The sequence below is a fragment of the Pseudophryne corroboree genome, chromosome 1 (genome assembly GCF_028390025.1).
Source record: "Pseudophryne corroboree isolate aPseCor3 chromosome 1, aPseCor3.hap2, whole genome shotgun sequence".
Classification (NCBI taxonomy): Eukaryota; Metazoa; Chordata; class Amphibia; order Anura; family Myobatrachidae; genus Pseudophryne; species Pseudophryne corroboree.
Genome location: NC_086444.1, coordinates 128,465,637 through 128,484,004, shown reverse-complemented (window position 1 = coordinate 128,484,004; position 18,368 = coordinate 128,465,637). Strand labels below are relative to the sequence as shown.

The following is an 18,368-nucleotide window of genomic DNA, read 5'->3' as shown; positions in this document are numbered from 1 at the left end:
AGGTAGAGACTTTTAAATTTAACAGATCCCTCAAGCTCCGTGAACATTTCGATAAATCACCCATGCATCCAGTTAAACCCAGTTTACATCCCCAGATTAGGAAACTAGGTACTGCTTCTAAATTTGATCCAGTTTCCACCAATGCGTCCATCAAAACCTTCTCACGGATGATGGATGGCTTACAGGATGTTCCAGCCCCCCGGATTAACAAAAATCTCACACGAGAAGAACAACTGGCCCTTAAATCTCTCCAGGGGAGGCAGGACATAATTGTTAGGGGAGCAGATAAAGGCGGTGGGATCGTCGTCATGGACACGGACTTTTATATTGCAGAATGTGATCGTCTGCTGGCTGACAGTGACACATATAGCGTACTGTCTGCTGACCCTACCCATGAGTTTAAATCTGAGCTGGACGATATTTTAAGTTTAGCTTTGTCTGAAGGGCTTATTTCACAAGAAATATACAACAAGCTATGCTGTAGGTTTCCTGTCACCCCCATATTTTACGCTATCCCCAAATTACATAAAAATGCCCAACATCCCCCTGGCCGGCCCATCATCTCCGCCAGGGGCTCATTGTGTGAGGCATTAGCCATTTTCCTGGATGTATATTTGCAACCTTGCATCCAGGCCACTTTTACCCACCTCAAGGATTCTAACATGCTTTTGAGGAAGCTGGTCGAGTTTGGGCCGGTCCACCTTGACACCACATTAAATACGCTAGACGTAACAAGCCTATACACATGCATCCCGCACACAGCAGGTTTAGCGGCAGTGAGACACCTCATCACTAATAATCCATTGTACACCGGGCCTGACATTGACTTATTTATCACACTACTGGAATACACACTAACACATAATTATTTTTTGTTTAATGGCCGGTTCTTCATTCAGAAAAGAGGGTGTGCAATGGGGTCGGCAGTGGCTCCGTCACTGGCCAATGCCTACATGTGGGAGGTAGAACGCCGTTTATTTTTTGAACAGACTTCTATTGCCGAACATATTTCAGTATATTTTCGGTATATAGATGATTTGCTTGTGTTTTGGACACATGATCCCCAGATACTTTGCACTTTAATTGAGGAACATAATGGGTCTACCAGCCCGGTCAAGTTCACCCTCACGTCACATGCCAAAGAAATTTGCTTTTTAGATATCAAAATTACACTCCATGATGGCACGATCCGCACGTCATTGTATAGTAAGCCTACCGATCGGAATTCCCTGCTCCGTTATGACAGCTTTCACCCCAGACCTTTGGTCAGAGGCCTGCCGTTTTCTCAGTTTCTCAGGGTCCGCAGAATTACTAGCGAACCTGAGGACCTTGAACAGCAGCTAGATCTGATGTCGGAGAAATTCCGCCAGAGGGGTTACCCCACTGATATACTGAAGCAGGCACGCAGGAAGGTCATGGCCCTTAGTAGGAGTGAGGCGTTGAGGGGTGACAACCCCAGAACAACCAATGACAAAGTTACCTGGGTTAACGAATTTAATACCAACAGCTCCAGGACCAACAAGAGGATTAAACAGATGTGGCCCATTATCAGCTCTGATCCGGGCTCATCAGCCCTGAAACATTCCAGAATCATGCCATGTTATACACGTAGCGCTAACATCAAGGATTTAGTGGTTAAAAATGACATCACGGGCTTTAAAACAGCCACGACAGCCAAACATTTTTTGAGCCGAAAACCTGGCTGTTTTAAATGTTTGGGCTGCACCACATGTAGCTACATGCTCACGGGTGACTCCATTCCACATCCCCATACCGGGGAAAAAATTAACATCCGATGGCCATTGACTTGTAGTTCCTCATATGTAATATACGTATTGGTCTGTCCTTGTAGCCTATATTACGTAGGCAAGACACAATGCCTCTTTAAGGAACGAATGGCCCTTCACAGGTCGGCCATTAGGGCTGCCCTCAACACCGGTAAAAGCGACCAACCGGTCGCACGCCATTTTGTTCAGATGCGACACAGTTTGGCAGCCATCAGATACAAGATAGTGGACCACATCCCGTCCTCTGTCCGCGGTGGAGACAGAGCGACTCAATTGTTACAACTTGAGGCCCGCTGGATTTTTAAATTAGACACCATCCACCCTAGAGGTCTTAATGAACAACTGAATTTACAATGCTTTCTTTAGGTGAGGTTGGCATATATGGCCATCCAGTCATTCCATGCCTGTTTTTTCAGTTGGTTTTCAGTTTGTCCAGTTTGCCCAATAGACACAGTGGCTGTTCATGGTGCTGTCACACCATAACCCACTGCGCAGCCAGGGGGCTCCAGGATAACCTTGTCACATAGGTGACCACCTGGTTCAGGCTGTATGATGTCTACCAGGCTTTCCAACCATGCATCATTCACCCTCTTTAATACCGGTAAACTTTTATAAGCCCTAAACACTATTTGGCCACACAGTAGGGCTCTAGTGTGATATGTTACTGTGATATAGGTATACCGTAAACAGGGCTACGTATGTATCATACTCATTATACACTGTATGATGCCTAAATGAATTGTTCTATGATTCACTATACTCCAGTCTTTTTATTTATATATATTTATTTTATTTTTTTATTTATTTATTTTTTCACTTTTTATTGATTTTCTCTGGTGTGACAGGATTGAGTATGGTTTATTATTGACCACACTGGGCTGATCTCAGAAGTTAACTTGTGCATTTACCTATAAAGCATTTATTGTCACTGTTTTTATGAGTACTGCATCACGATTTCACGATTCACTGTAATGCAGTATACTTGTGCTGTTTTGCTTTGTCATTATTGTTATGCTCTCACACGTTGGTAGTTTGTATTGTATTTTTGTATTTTTGTAAGGCTCACATTTACTATGAGGCTACGCAGCATTACGATGCTGCGCCGCATCTCCATGGTTACCGTTTTCTCTCCTGTCTGCAGCCACGTCACTGAGGGGTCGGTGCGGCGGGATGACGCAACTTCCGGATTTCGCATGCCACACGCTGCCGGAAGTGCGGGTTCCGTGCACAGGACGGCGGGGACGTGGAGGCAGACACAGATACACGGTACAGGTAGGGTATTTAAGTTGTTGTTCTTTGCATAATCACTAGTTTGCAGTGTCCTGAGGAAGGGGGTTCGTCCCCCGAAACGTTGACGAATAAATGCACTTTTTGCTTTGATTAACTTGGAAGTGAAAGTCTCTGAGTGCCGCCGTCTCTCTCCATCTTGCATATTGGGGCTGCCATACCCTTAGGAGGGCACCGGAGCAAATACCCCTACGGGGACCACGGAGTGCCGGGCTGCTTCCATGGATTATATATATATATATATATATATATATATATATATATATATATATATATATATATATATATATATATATATAATATGATATAGGGGGTAATTCAGAGTTGATTGCAGCAGCAAATTTGTTAGCAGTTGGACAAAACCATGTGTAGTGCAGGTGGGGCAGATATAACATGCGCAGATTAGTTAGATTTGGGTGGGGCGTGTTCAAACTGAAATCTAAATTGCAGTGTAAAAATAAAGCAGCCAGTGTTTACCCTGCACAGTAACAAAATAACCCACCCAAAACTAACTCTCTGCAAATGTTATATCTGCCCCACCTGCAGTGCACATGGTTTTGCCCAACTGCTAACAAATTTGTTGCTGCAATCAACTCTGAATTACCCCATTGCCTTTTCATGAATCTTTTGTCCATTTTGTTCAAGTTTATTTCCATCCACGATTGCACACTTGGGGGTATATTTATAAATTGGAGGTTTATAGATGTGGGGATGTTGCCCATAACAACCAATGAGATTCTATCGGCGGGATGTAATGGAGTCCGAGATCACTGGAGATGCGGAATGCTGGCCAATCTCAGTTTGTTTTGTTTTAAGGGGCAATTACTTACAAGGCATGGTTTTGCCTTGTAAGTGTCAGACTTTTTTTTTTTTTTTTTTAAAGGGGCAAACACTGATCTCGGACTCCATTACATCCCGATGTATGTATCATTTATTTGATTACTTGCTATGGGCAACAGTCTCCACTTCTATAAACCTGCACCTTAGTAAATATACCCCTTGGATACAGTCTCTTTTACATAAAAGATCATTGCCTTGAGGCAATACAGTACCCTGAACATTCTGTTTGGGAATGGGATCTCTGCCATTGGAAAAGTACACTCCCAAACACCTCTAGAATGGATCATTCTACAACTGTTGCAGGCAGATGAGGTCTGACATCAAGAGGTCTATTTACCTAAGCCTTGGATGGAGATGGAGATAATCTTCAACTGCACCAAATCCAGCAGTATTCTGCCACCTGATACTGATGTCAGTGTCATCTGCTGATACAACTATGTTTATTTACCCTGTACTTGTCCTATATTGTCTTCAACTGTAAGTTGCTGTTTTCCTGTTTTGATTATTTATGTACTCTGTAATTGGGCGCTGCGCAACCCTTGTGGTACCATATAAATAAAAGAGGAGGAGGATGATGATGATGTTAATAAAGTGGACAGAGATAAAGTGCCAGCCAATGAGCACCTAACTGCCATGTCACAGACTGAGTTTGAAAAATGACAGTTAGGAGCTGATTGGCTGGTACTTTATCTCCATCCAAGACTTAGTAAATAGACCCCTAAGTACTAATAACTTGTGATAAGAGTGTTGGATAGATGTTGATGGAGAATAACTTGTTCAGGGTTGGACTGGCCTATCGGGGTACATGAGAATCCCCCGGTGGGTCCCACTGCCTGAGGGCCCACCCCCTCCTCTTGGGTTAAGGTTCTAGACTGTGCATTTGAATTATACATTACACATATGTTACATTCTACTGCACAGGACTATGGTGTATTTTCTACAGTGCATTGCTGTTATTAAGCTGGCACATTACCATGCATGCAGTAACAGTATTTACTAAATGCCTATATATATTTATCAAGGGGCCCAGGCCATGAACACTCTAATGGTTAGCCGGGCCTTTATGTGGGCTGGCCACACCCCCTCTGAAGGCTGGCCAAACCCCTAAGCATGGGACACTTAACCTGGTGCATGGGAAAGGGGGAAGACTAGGAAGGAAGTGGTCTTGGACATCCCCTCCTGCTGTTCTGCTTATTAGGGGGTAATATAATTTTTATTCTACTTCATGAGCTTGGACAATTCCTTGTTTATATCTATAAGTGTTTAAATATGACAAACTTTTAGTTTTCATATGTAAACATTGAAGAACAGGGCAGTAGTGTCCAGCAAACTTGCAAAGTCTACACCTCTCTTTCAATTAAAGGTATGCAATTCATTAATTTTATTGCTACACATAGTTCTGTCTCCGTGATCTATCTAATCCCTGGGATCCCGGTGTCCATATGGTGATCGGCGGCATACCAAGCGCCGGTCACCCATACCCAACCCCTGACTTTGGTTCACTTGGTTTCATTGCAGAAAAAAATTATCCAACAAAAGTTTTTGCATTTTATTGAGCGAAATGAACCTTCTGTAAAACAGACTTCTGTATTTTCCATATTAATTGAAAATTCTGGATCTTTTGTTTTAACTTGTTTAATTTACTTTTGTTTCAGTTCCTTATGTCTGGCTGGGCTGCTGGCTATTCCTATCGGTGTGACATTGTGGATTACTCTAGGTCACCGCAGGCAGTAAGGGTAAGCACTGATTTATGATAAGTTCTGTGATCATTCAAATCTCTAAATGGAATAACAATGGCGACTTGGTAGCACCGCACATAGATTTCAAAGGAAGTTTGAATAGACCTGACTAGTTAATCATTAACACACACAATGCTGGAACGGTTATGCAAAATATTCTTCCAATGATACACACACGCTCTGTAAAAAAAGATATACAGTCCTACTATATTTTAATTACAGCCCTCAGACTTGACAGAAAGCAGTAATTTAATGTACCGTATATACTCGAGTATAAGCCAAGGCACCTAATTTTACCTCAAAAACCTGGGAAAACGTATTGACTCGAGTATAAGCCTAGGGTGGGAAATGCAGCTCTGGCCGTACACAGCCCCCACAGTGTCAGATATGCCCCCACAGTGTCAGATATGCCCCCACAGTGTCAGATATGCCCCCACAGTGTCAGTTACAACTTACCCTCCGCCGCTCTCGCGCTGTTTTTGTGAAGGAGGGACACGGAGGGCACAGCGCGCGCCTCTCCTGTGTCCCTCCTGCGTCTCCGGTGGCAGCGGCGTGTGTGTTAAATGAAGTGCCGGTTCGTGAGCCAATCAGAGCTCACCAACGGGTACTTAATTTAATAGACCCGCCGGAGACGCAGGAGGGACACAGGAGAGGCGCGCGCTGTGCCCTCCGTGTCCCTCCTTCCCACTGACTCGAGTATAACCCAAGGGGGCTTTTTCAGCACAAAAAAAGGTGCTGAAAAAGTCGGCTTATACGCAAGTATATGCTGGGTTTTCCGAAAACCTAACAGTCCTGGTTTTCAGGATATCATTGCTTGTCCGCAATGATATCCTGAAAACCAGGACTGTTAGTGTCAGTTTGATTATACCAAACCTAATTATATATCCTTAAAACCTGGACTGTTAGGGGTGTATTTACTAAAGTGCGGGTTTATAGAAGTGGAGTGGTTGCCCATAGCGACCAATCAAATTCTAATTTATTTATCTAGCACCATCCAGAAGACAATAGCTAGAATCTGACTGGTTGCTATGGGCAACATCTCCACTTCTATAAAACTGCACTTTAGTAAATATATCCCTTAGGGTTCTTTGAGGACAAAATTTAGGACCCACTGGTATATAAAAATTATGTGTGTGAGATATAGATAGCTATATCGATCTATAATCTAAAATCAGATATAATATACACATATTTGGACCATTCCTAGCAGATATTCTAGCAGGGATGTAGTTATATGACCGGTGGTCAGGATTGTGGCGAGCGCAGTGAGTCCACAAGGGGCTTGCTGCGATCGAATGCCAGCCCCTCCCTCCCCGCGTTTGAATTCCGCTGCTGAGATGCCGACGTTGGTCTGCTGACCGCCGGTCACGCAACACACAACCTTTTCTAGCATTTCTGCATTCTCGGGTATTGATCATAGGCCATATATAGGCAGTGATACATGGATATCTATCGGTTCTGCTTTGTGTTGTGTGACCCCCATCCAAGCCTTTAAACTGCAGCCTTTTTTGTTTTTATATTGTGTCTGTCAAATATGCTCACAGTGGGGGTGCATTAGCAAATCCAACTTTCAATATGTATGCCTTTATTAGATACAACAGTGATTACTGGCAAAATAGATTCAAAGATAAATGTTCTACAAATTTAATATGTATGATAACTGTTACTTTTGGACTGCTAACAGCACTTTCTCGGAGCATAAATCATTCTCAGTCAGTGTATTGCATTAGCATATTAATGAGATTGAAATGGCTACATTTTGGGAGTAGAATCTCATGTCCCCTTGTGGTAGGGAGCAGGCACAGCAGCAGTTATTAGACTACCCTCCATCATTATTGCTGGTTGCGTTTGGTATCACTGGAATTTCCCTTACGCATGTTAGTACACAGTGTAACTCTGCTGCCTGTAGGGGTTTCCTTAATGCGGTATTTGAAAGATGGATGGCAACGTAACTTTGTTTCTTAATGCACTGTACAATTGTAGGTTCTTTTGCACCATGCTGCTTGTGCGACATCACTTTTAATAGTAGAGAAAGCACTGAGAGACTACATGAACCTAGTGCCGTTTCTTGCGGCGGGCGAGCCGTGCAACCGCACGGGGCGCCCGCCGCGGCACTTCCTGAGCACTTTCAAACCCCCCTCCCCTCTCCTCCCGAGTGCCCAGCTCGGGGGGGGCGGGGTTTCGTGGAATGACGCGTTTGCGTCGTGCCGTCACGACGCAATCGCGTCATTCCGCGAAACCCCGCCCCCTGAGTTGGGCACTCGGGAGGAGGGAGAAGGGGGAGCCAAGCCGGCCAGCGCTGCACAGACGAGGGAGAGGCGGCTGAAGAGCGGGAAGAACCGCTTCAAATGTAAGTCAGCCCCTCTCCCTCTCTTTCTCTCTCCCTCCCCTCCCACCACCACCTGCCGTACTGTGTAAAATGGGGACACCTGTCTGCCGGAATGTGTAAAATGGGGACACTTGCCTGCCGTAATATGTAAAATGGGGACTCTTGTCCTGCCGGAATGTGTAAAATGGGGACACTTGTCTGCTGGAATGTGTAAAATGGGGGCACGTGCCTGCCGCAATGTGTAAAATGGGGGCACGTGCCTGCCGCAATGTGTAAAATGGGGGCACGTGCCTGCCGCAATGTGTAAAATGGGGGCACGTGCCTGCCGCAATGTGTAAAATGGGGACACTTGCCAGCGTACTGTGTAAAATGGGGACACCTGACTGCCGGAATGTGTAAAATGGGGACACTTGCCTGTTGTACTATGTAAAATGGGGGCACATGCCTGCCGTAATGTGTAAAATGGGGACACTTGCCTGCCGGAATGTGTAAAATGGGGGCACGTGCCTGCCGCAATGTGTAAAATGGGGGCACGTGCCTGCCGCAATGTGTAAAATGGGGGCACGTGCCTGCCGCAATGTGTAAAATGGGGGCACGTGCCTGCCGCAATGTGTAAAATGGGGACACTTGCCTGCCGGAATGTGTAAAATGGGGACACCTGACTGTTGTACTATGTAAAATGGGGGCACATGCCTGCCGTAATGTGTAAAATGGGGACACTTGCCTGCCGGAATGTGTAAAATGGGGGCACGTGCCTGCCGCAATGTGTAAAATGGGGGCACGTGCCTGCCATGCTGTGTAAAATGGGGGCACGTGCCTGCCGCAATGTGTAAAATGGGGACACTTGCCTGTTGTAATGTGTAAAATGAGGACTTTTTTTTTTTTTTTTTTTTTTTATCCTGTGATGGCCGTGATGATATCAGATGAGGCCACGCCCACCTTAACAAAGCCATGCCCATTTTGATGAGGTCATGCCCCCTTGCCGGGAGCGCGCGCATACTTTTCCTCTTTATATCTATGGGGGGGCGCATTTTTTCTTATGTGAATGGGGGGGCGCATTTTTAAATCTCGCACTGGGAGCCAAATTGGTTAGAAACAACCCTGAACCTATCTGTCCAGCTGATGGAAACTGAAAGCCCATAATGTGAATGACCATTTGCTGTTTTGTTTTCTACTGCACATAAATTGAGAATAAATGAATTAAATTACTTAGTTTGATTAGTGAGCTTTAGAAGGTCCTTCATGCTGAATGACTACTTGGCTTAAAGTCACAGAGGGGAGATGTATCAAACTTTGGAGAGAGATAAAGTAGCAGCCAATCAGCTCCTAACTGTCGTTTTTCAAACACAGCCTGTAAAATGGCAGATGCTGATTGGTTGGCGCTTGATCTCTCTTAAAGTTCGGTACATCTCCCCCTGTTTCTGGCATTATCAACACAGTTCTTAAAAAAAAAAAAAAAAATGATTTAAACACTGGAGGGGGGTCAGTTCAGTGCCATGTTCGCAAAGTGCCTTGGAAATGGTTGGAGAAGCACGCAGGGAAAATTATTACATTTGTGAACCGTGATAGATGGAAAAGTTCAGGACATCGCTCAGAATTGAATTTACCCCTATGAAGACAAACTGGAGGGAGTTGTGTGCAATGTAATGACTAAACTGCCATATTGTAAATCTACTTTTTTTTTTTTTTTTTTCCCCATACAGATGGCATGGACATGCTGGCTATATTACTTTTCAAAGTTTATCGAGTTACTTGACACTGTAAGTATGTGAATGATGTATGAATTATATACCCTGCACTGCACAGACTAACATAGTTTCTGAGGTTGAAATAAGACAATTTGTCCATCGAGTTCAGCCTGTTAGTGATCTCCTACACTGTAATATTTTTAAGACTAATTTGAACTGTGGTGAATGTTTAGCCGTTATGTCTATTCCTCTTTTTTATTTTATTTTATTGCTATAGTGCATAATTTACCCGCCATAACTCTGTATATCCTTACCCATTAGATATGTATCTAGCCCAGTCTTAAAAGTAATGACCGAGTCCGCCATTACTTTCTCTGGCAGGGAATTCCAAATACATGTTGTCCTTACTGTGAAGAAACCTTTCCTTCTCTGGGTGCGAAATCTCCTCTCCTCTAACCTATGCGGGTGTCCACGTGTCTTTTGTGTTGATTATACCGAAAATAAATCCCCCGCTAGCTCTGTGTATTGTACCCTTATATATTTGTAAATGTTAATCATATCCCCACTTAATCTCCTCCTTTTTTCCAGTGTAAACATGCCTAACCTAGCAAGCCTTTGCTCGTATGCTAGCGTCTCCACCCCTTTAATCAATTTGGTCACCCGTCTCTGAACCTTTTCTAGTTCCAGGATATCCTTTTTGTAGTATGGTGTCCATAATTGTATATATATAATTGTTGCGTTGGCTGGCACTCCGTCTAACAAGTTCAGAAATCGCCTAGGTGCCTTCCTTACCACTAAAAGTGGAATGTATAGCACAGAAGGTTTAGGCGGCACCTTCCTGTGTATGTATGTGTGTGTGTGTGTGTGTGTGTGTGTATATATATATATATATATATATATATATATATATATATATATATATATATATATATATATATATATATATATATATATATATATATATATAATGAGTATAACACTCTCATCCCTTGCATCAATTCCCTGCTTTGTGCATGCTAATACCTTGTTTGCCTTTATTTGCTGCATTCTTACTTTGGGTACTACTGCTAAGTTTATCTATGTGAACACCTAAATCTTTCTTTTTCTAGTACAGAATCCCCTAGTTTTTCCCCATTTAGTATGTAGGTAGTATTTTTGTTCTTGCTTCCAAAGTGCATTACCTTACATCTGTCTATATCAGAGGTTCTCAAACTCGGTCCTCGGGAGCCCACACAGTGCATGTTTTGCAGGTAACCCAGCAGGTGCACAGGTGTATTAATTACTCACTGACACATTTTAAAAGGTCCACAGGTGGAGCTAATTATTTCACTTGCGATTCTGTGAGGAGACCTGCAAAACATGCACTGTGTGGGCCCCCGAGGACCGAGTTTGAGAACCTCTGGTCTATATTGAACCTCATTCTTCATTTTGCTGCCCATGCTTCCAGTTTAAATAAGTCATTCTAAAGCGACTCAGCATCCCCCCCCCCCCCCCCCCCCTCACAAATTTATAACCTTACACAGTCTGGTATCGTCTGCAAAAATTGACACCATGCTCTCTAGACCTACTTCTATATCATTTATGAAAATGTTGAACAATAGTGGTCCAAGTATAGACCCTTGTGGCACACCACTTAGTACTAGTACTAGATGCATCATTTATTGTTTATTTACACTGATCGGTATTTTTATTCTACTGGACCTCTCAGTCCTTGAATGGGTCACCTAATTTGTCAGTAGCCTCCCAATTAGTAGTAGTTTTTTGTTTTGTTTTTTTGAGCCCCACATTGTTACTTGATAATAGCATCTGGATGTAGGCAACTGAGGGCCCAGTTTGAGAACCACTGCTATACTGTATGTGCACAAACCTTTGTATAGTCTGAGTGCAGGTTGTCCGGTGTGGTCCCTCCTAGACACGGGGACCCGTGCACTCCACCAATCATCAATACGCCCATGGAATAATGTTCTCAACGATAAAGAAGGGTAGCAATTCCATCCAGAGCCAGGTTTAGCATAGGTATCAGCTTTGAGCACCCCCAAAATTCGTGCCTCCTGTTGCCTCTAACCATGTCAGTGCATGGGATCTCTGTCACATAGGAGGAAGTGGTTGGGCTGTCAACATGAGCGACCCCAATCATTTCTAAAAGGTGGCTCCCGTGCTATACACCACATGCAGAACTGGTTTTCTCACAAGTGCATTTATTATACTTACATCTAGGAAAGGTTTGAAACAAGACAGTATGTGCCACCTGGGTTTCTCTCACGGCAAAATTATTTCCTACTTCTCATACGTCCTAGAGGATGCTGGGGACTCCAAAAGGACCATGGGGTATAGACTGGATCTGCAGGAGACATGGGCACACTATAAGACTTTGAATAGGTGTGAACTGGCTCCTCCCTCTATGCCCCTCCTCCAGACTCCAGTTAGACTCTGTGCCCAGAGAGACTGGATACACACTAGGGGATCTCTCCTGAGTTTCTCTGAAAAGACTTTGTTAGGTTTATTATTTTCAGGGAGACCTGCTGGCTACAGGCTCCCTGCATCGTGGGAGTGAGGGTAGAGAAGCAGACCTACTTCTGTGAGTTTCAAGGCTCTGCTTCTTAAGCTACTGGACACCATTAGCTCCAGAGGGTCTGATCACTTGGTTCGCCTAGCTGCTCGTTCCCGGAGCCGCGCCGTCAACCCCCCTCACGGAGCCAGAAGAAAGAAGCCGGGTGAGTATTAGAAGAACAGAAGACTTCAGAGTCTCTGAGGTACCGCGCAGCGGTCGCGCTGCGCGCCATTGCTCCCATACACACAAGCGGCACTACACAGGTGCAGTGCGCAGGGGGGGCGCCCTGGGCAGCAATTATACCTCATATATACATCCTGGCAAAGCAGTATACAGTGCATAGGCACTGTATACAGACCCCCACCAGTATAAAAATGTGAACAATCAGCGGGACTGAAGCGCGCCGAGAAGGGGCATGGCTTAGCCCTCACAACCTCACAACTCTATACAGCGCCATTTTCTCTTCACAGAGACGCTGGCCCGCCAAAACACTGTGGAACAACTAACAGTGTAAAACGGAGGGGGGCACAGTTGTTTAGTGCACTATGGGTCCATATATGAACACTGGAGGGGGGTCAGTTCCTCCTTGCACAAAGGCAGAGGTAGCGGTCCTGCTACTGGGTTGTTGCCCTCCTCCACGTCTCCTGATGTACTGGTCTGTCTCCTGGTAGCACCTCCATGCTCTGGACACTACGCTGACAGACACAGCAAACCTTCTTGCCACAGCTCGCATTGATGTGCCATCCTGGATGAGCTGCACTACCTGAACCACTTGTGTGGGTTGTAGGGAGGTCATACAGGCACGTGGAGGCCACGCACACTACTGAGCCTCATTTTGACTTGTTTTAAGGACATTACATCAAAGTTGGATCAGCCTGTAGTGTGTTTTTCCACTTTAATTTTGAGGGTGACTCCAAATCCAGACCTCCATGGGTTAATAAATTTGATTTCCATTGATAATTTTTGTGTGATTTTGTTGTCCGCACATTCAACTATGTAAAGAACGAAGTATTTAATAAGAATATTTCATTCATTCAGATCTAGGATGTGTTATTTTAGTGTTCCCTTTATTTTTTTGAGCAGTGTATATGTATATGCATATGCATACATATAAAATATATGAGCGTGTGGTTAATGAGTTGTTAAGTTCTGTGTTTTCCCTGTCAGATACTGGAATCTACCCATTATAGCGATTTAGTACACGTGTGTCGACGTGTGAGTGCTCTGCCACAAACCGCTATGGGAATCCCTCCTGATGGTACTTGTTTCAGTAGATGAAGTGTCAGCATGTCGGTAGTTGTGAGCTTTTCCAAAGTAAACACTGTATGGGAGACAGTCGTAGTGGGTGACCCTGTCGGCACCAACTCTATGACTGGGTGTAAATTAACATGATAATGTAAAAAAAAAAAAAAAAAAAAAAAAAAATATATATATATATATATATATATATATATATATATATATATATTATATCTCTATCTCTATCTATCTCAATAGAGGAATAGGCGCCCTTGGGATATACTTCCTCCCAATAATAAATAGGATTCAGCAGGAATCTCTAGACGTGTATACATATGTTTGCTCAATATTTTAGAGCAAAAAAATCACATTAACATGTTCCATATAAAATTTATTAAAACATAAAAACACAAGCAATGGTACAGAGAATTAAGTATCCATCCTTAACAAATGACACCGAACAATTATACAGAGGACAAGTAGAATAACTTTTACAGACTCCTCCTTCTCCTTATAGCAAGTTTGGAGATTGGTGTAACAAATAGAAAAACCCAACGCGTTTCGTCTTGCTCAAAGACTTCATCAGGGGTATATCTCGAATGCTTGATAAAAATTGATAGAATGTCAAATGAATTAACAAATAGGCGTTCAGGATACTTGAATACTACCCACACATCAGTGGGATATATAGATGAAAAATAGATTGGGCCTTTTATTTCAAATGCTTGACTGACGAGTTCAAATACACATGTCTAACAAGGGTTCATATAGATGTGTGACCCTCCAGCAGATCAGCAGTGTTGAGCTCAGTTCCAGAGATACAACTCTATGACTGGGTGTAAATTAACATGATAATGTAAAAATATATATATATATATATATATATATATATATATATATATATATATATATATATATATATTAGTAAAGATCGCTTGAGCACAGACGTGGTGGTATTTGTGGAGGAGTGATATTCAAATTATGTATATATTTCTCCCAGACCCCTCGGGGTCACAAGAATGTTATTTTGCCCGGTTACTACTCACTGTTGTCGACGAATCTTATGTCGACCATATTGTTTCCTGGTTAGATCCACAACATTGGCATTCAGTACATGTTCATACACATTCAGAGCACATTAATGTCACTAGGGAACCTGCTGTTCCTGACAAAAATACATATACGTATGATATACTGTGTATATGTATGTGTGTGTGTGTATATGTGTATATATATATATATATATATATATATATATATATATATATATATATATATATTTTAAATATGTGTGTATATATATATATATATATATATATATATAATTTAAATATGTATATTCATATTACGATTTCTACTGAATGCTGAAGTGAAGTTATTCCTTTTCATGTCCTGGTCGCTCTGTTGATGAAGCTCTAGGTCAGCAGTGACGAGATGGTCTTAAATCCTCACCAGGAATACGAGTGTTTATTCTTTTCCCGCCGTGGATAGAATAAAGTGAAAGTCAACTCCTGGACTGCACGGGGCCCTGTCAGAAAGGATCGTATACAGGAAGCTAAGAGATATTTTAATTATATGCTTTGATGATATTTGCATTACATAAGCATGGGGGAGTGCTTGTATTCTGAAATGGTCGGTTACCTGGTTATCCGATATAATTACCCTGGGGAGAGATGGGATATTTCTTAAGTTGGGTCTTATCTAGAACATTGCAGCATGCTGCCGTGTGACTACAAGAGGTATGGACTGACTCCGAGGAATACTGGAGTATCTTCCCTATGAAGGTGTAACCTGGATGGCTGTTAACACATGGGACCCCTTTCCCCGACTGCCGAGACCCCCCGTGACTCCTGTCACAGAGGGTCCCTTCAGCCAATCAGGGAGCGCCACGTCGTGGCACTCTCCTGATTGCCTGTGCGCTCCTGAGCTGTCAGTCAGGCTGCGCACGGCAGAGATACAATGTAGCGCATAGGCGCTCCATTGTATCCAATGGTGGGAACTTTGCGGTCAGCGGTTGACCGTGAGTAACCTCACCGCTGACCGCAAAGTTCCCACCATTGGATACCTGATTGGCTGAAGGGACCCTCTGTGACAGGAGTCACGGGGGGTCTCGGCAGTCGGGGAAAGGGGTCCCATGTGTAAACATGGGACCCCTTTCAGTGCGTGGTTCGGGTTTTTCGGTTTGTTTTTTTGCCAAGTACGTGGATTACAAGCTCAGAAGAGGACCGATCTACACTGGATTTTTGTGAGTATAATTTTATTTTCAGGTACCCCATGGATTCTACTTGGAGAAGTGGACCGACCCTCGTGTGAACATAGGTAAGTATGTGTGAATGTAGGTGTGCATGTATGTAATAAAGTTTTACTTTCAAGGTGTGTGAGTTCTGTTTTTATGTAGGTAATTTTTTTGTAGTGGTACCAGCGGGCCCGTTTCTCCACCGCATGCTGGTACTTGTGGTTCTCGGAGTACCAGCTTGCGGGGGAGGCTTGCTGGGACTTGTAGTACTGCTACAAAAAACAATATTCTTATTTTTACACATGCTATCAGCCCCCCATCCGCAGCCCTTGGATGGGGGGGACAGCCTCGGGCTTCACCCCTGGCCCTTGTGTGGCTGGAGGGGGGGACCCCTTGATTTAAGGGGTTCCCACACCTCCAGGGTATCCCACGGCCAGGGGTGACTAGTTAATGATTTAATGCCAGGGCCCTATATAAAAGTGTCCCCCGGCTGTGGCATTATCTCTGACTAGTGGAGCCCGGTGCTGGTGTTAAAAATACGGGGGACCCCTACGCTTTTTGTCCCCCGTATTTTTGGGACCAGGTGCAGAGCCCGGTGCTGGTTGTTAAAATATGGGCGAACCCCTGTCAATTTTTTCCCCATATTTTTGCAACCAGGACCGGCTCAAAGAGCCCGAGGCTGGTTGTGCTTAGGAGGGGGGGGGACCCCACGCAATTTTTTTTTTTCATGATTTTTAACACTTTTTAATTTTTTTTTTTTTTTTAAAGGTGCACAATGAAGCCCTGCACGGATCTCACAGATCCGGCCGGTATTCCTTGTGTTTTGTCAGGCAGTGTTTTACTCATCACTCCCGTAAAACACTGCCTGACATTACGAATCACATCGACATCGGAAAAGACGAATGTTGCAAACTCGGCAGCTTATTAAATGACCGTATCAGGATTCAAAAAGTTGCAGTAAAATGCATCCGATACCATTCGAGTTCAAACACCCTTAAAAACGGCTAAAACACCAATATTAGTAAATATACCCCCATGGGTGTTTCAAGTCGGTCTGTGTGTTCCCTCCACTTTCACTCTTTCCGAAGGTGGTAAACATAAGAAGTACAAAGGTTCCGGCGATCCTCATTGTTCCGGTCTAGCCAAGGAGGGCTGGGTATCCAGATCTTCAAGACTTACTCATAGAAGATCCCTGGCCTCTTCCTCTACGAGAGGACCTGTTACAGCAAGGACCGGGCGTGTATCAAGACTTACCGCGGCTGCGTTTGACGGCATGGCGGTTGAACACCATATCCTAGCCCGAAAGGGTATTTCCGGTGAAGTCATTCCCACATTGCTTCAGGCTAGGAAAGGAGTAACAGCGAAGCTTTACCACCGTGTTTGGAGGAAGTATGTGTCTTGGTGTGAATCCAAGAAGGCTTCTACAGAAGAATTTCAGCTGGGTCGTTTTCTCCAATTTTTGCAAGCAGGAGTGGATGCAGGCCTAAAGTTAGGCTCCATTAAAGTGCAGACTTCGGCTTTATCAGTTCTCTTTCAAAACAAAATTGGCCACCCTTCCAGAAGTTCAGACTTTCGTGAAAGGAGTGCTGCACATCCAACCTCCATTTGTGCCCCAGTGGCACCGTGGGACCTTAACGTGGTGTTGCAGTTTCTTCTGTCACACTGGTTGTACCCTTTACGAAAGGTTGAGTTAAAATTTCTCACTTGGAAAGTGGTCATGCTGTTGGCCTTGGCGTCCGCATGGCGGGTGTCGGAATTAGCGGCTTTGTCTCACAAGAGCCCTATTTGATCTTCCAAAGTGGTTTCTGCGTTTCACATGAACCAACCTATTGTGATGCCTGTGGCTACAGTAGCTTTGGCTGATTCGAAGTCTCTCAATGTAGTCAGAGCTTTGCATATTTATGTTGCCAGAACGGCTCAGATTTGGGGAAACAGAGGCTATGTTTGTCCTGTATGCTCCCAACCAAATTGGGGTTCCTGCTTCTAAGCAGACTGTTGCACGCTGGATCTGTGATACGATTCGGCATGCTCATTCTACGGCTGGATTGCCGTTACCGAAGTCGGTGAAGGCCCATTCTACCAGGAAGGGGGCTCTTCTTGGGCGGATGCCTGAGGAGTCTCGGCGGTTTAACTTTGCTGAGCAGCTGCTTGGTCGTGTTCAAACACTTTTGCTAAGTGCTACAAGTTTGTTACCCTGGCTGATGAGGACCTAATGTTTGCTCAATCGGTGCTGCAGAGTCGTCCGCACTCTCCTGCCCGGTCTGGAGCTTTGGTATAAACCCCATGGTCCTTTGGGAGTCCCCAGCATCCTCTAGGACGTATGAGAAAATAGGATTTTAATACCTACCGGTAAATCCTTTTCTCTTAGTCCGTAGAGTATGCTGGGCGCCTGTCCCAGTGCGTATTGTATCTGCAGCTATTGGTGGTTACACTCCGGTGGTGTTTCTTTTCAGTCAAGTCTGTTGCTGAAGTTATTCATACCATGGCATGCGGTATGCTATTATTGGTCATGTTTACACACAGGCTGTGTTACAGCAATATGCTGACCGAAAATGTATATTTTTCATGCCATCGGCTGGTGTTCATTTGAATGCCACGTTCTGCGGCATGTTCGAGGTGTGAGCTGGTATGACACTCACAGTGTTTAAACAATAAATTCTTTCCTCGGAATG

The 18,368-nt window shown here is 44.1% G+C and overlaps 1 protein-coding gene across 1 annotated transcript in view; it reads left to right on the top strand.

The window, feature by feature from the left end:
* Positions 1-18,368, top strand: part of ELOVL7 (ELOVL fatty acid elongase 7) — a 100,212-nt gene that overhangs the window by 69,729 nt on the left and 12,115 nt on the right. The window contains exons 2-3 of the mRNA XM_063962881.1: positions 5,570-5,650; positions 9,686-9,742. Of these exons, the coding sequence (XP_063818951.1) occupies positions 5,576-5,650; positions 9,686-9,742 (132 nt within the window). The 5' untranslated portion in view covers positions 5,570-5,575. The remainder of the gene's footprint in view (positions 1-5,569; positions 5,651-9,685; positions 9,743-18,368) is intronic.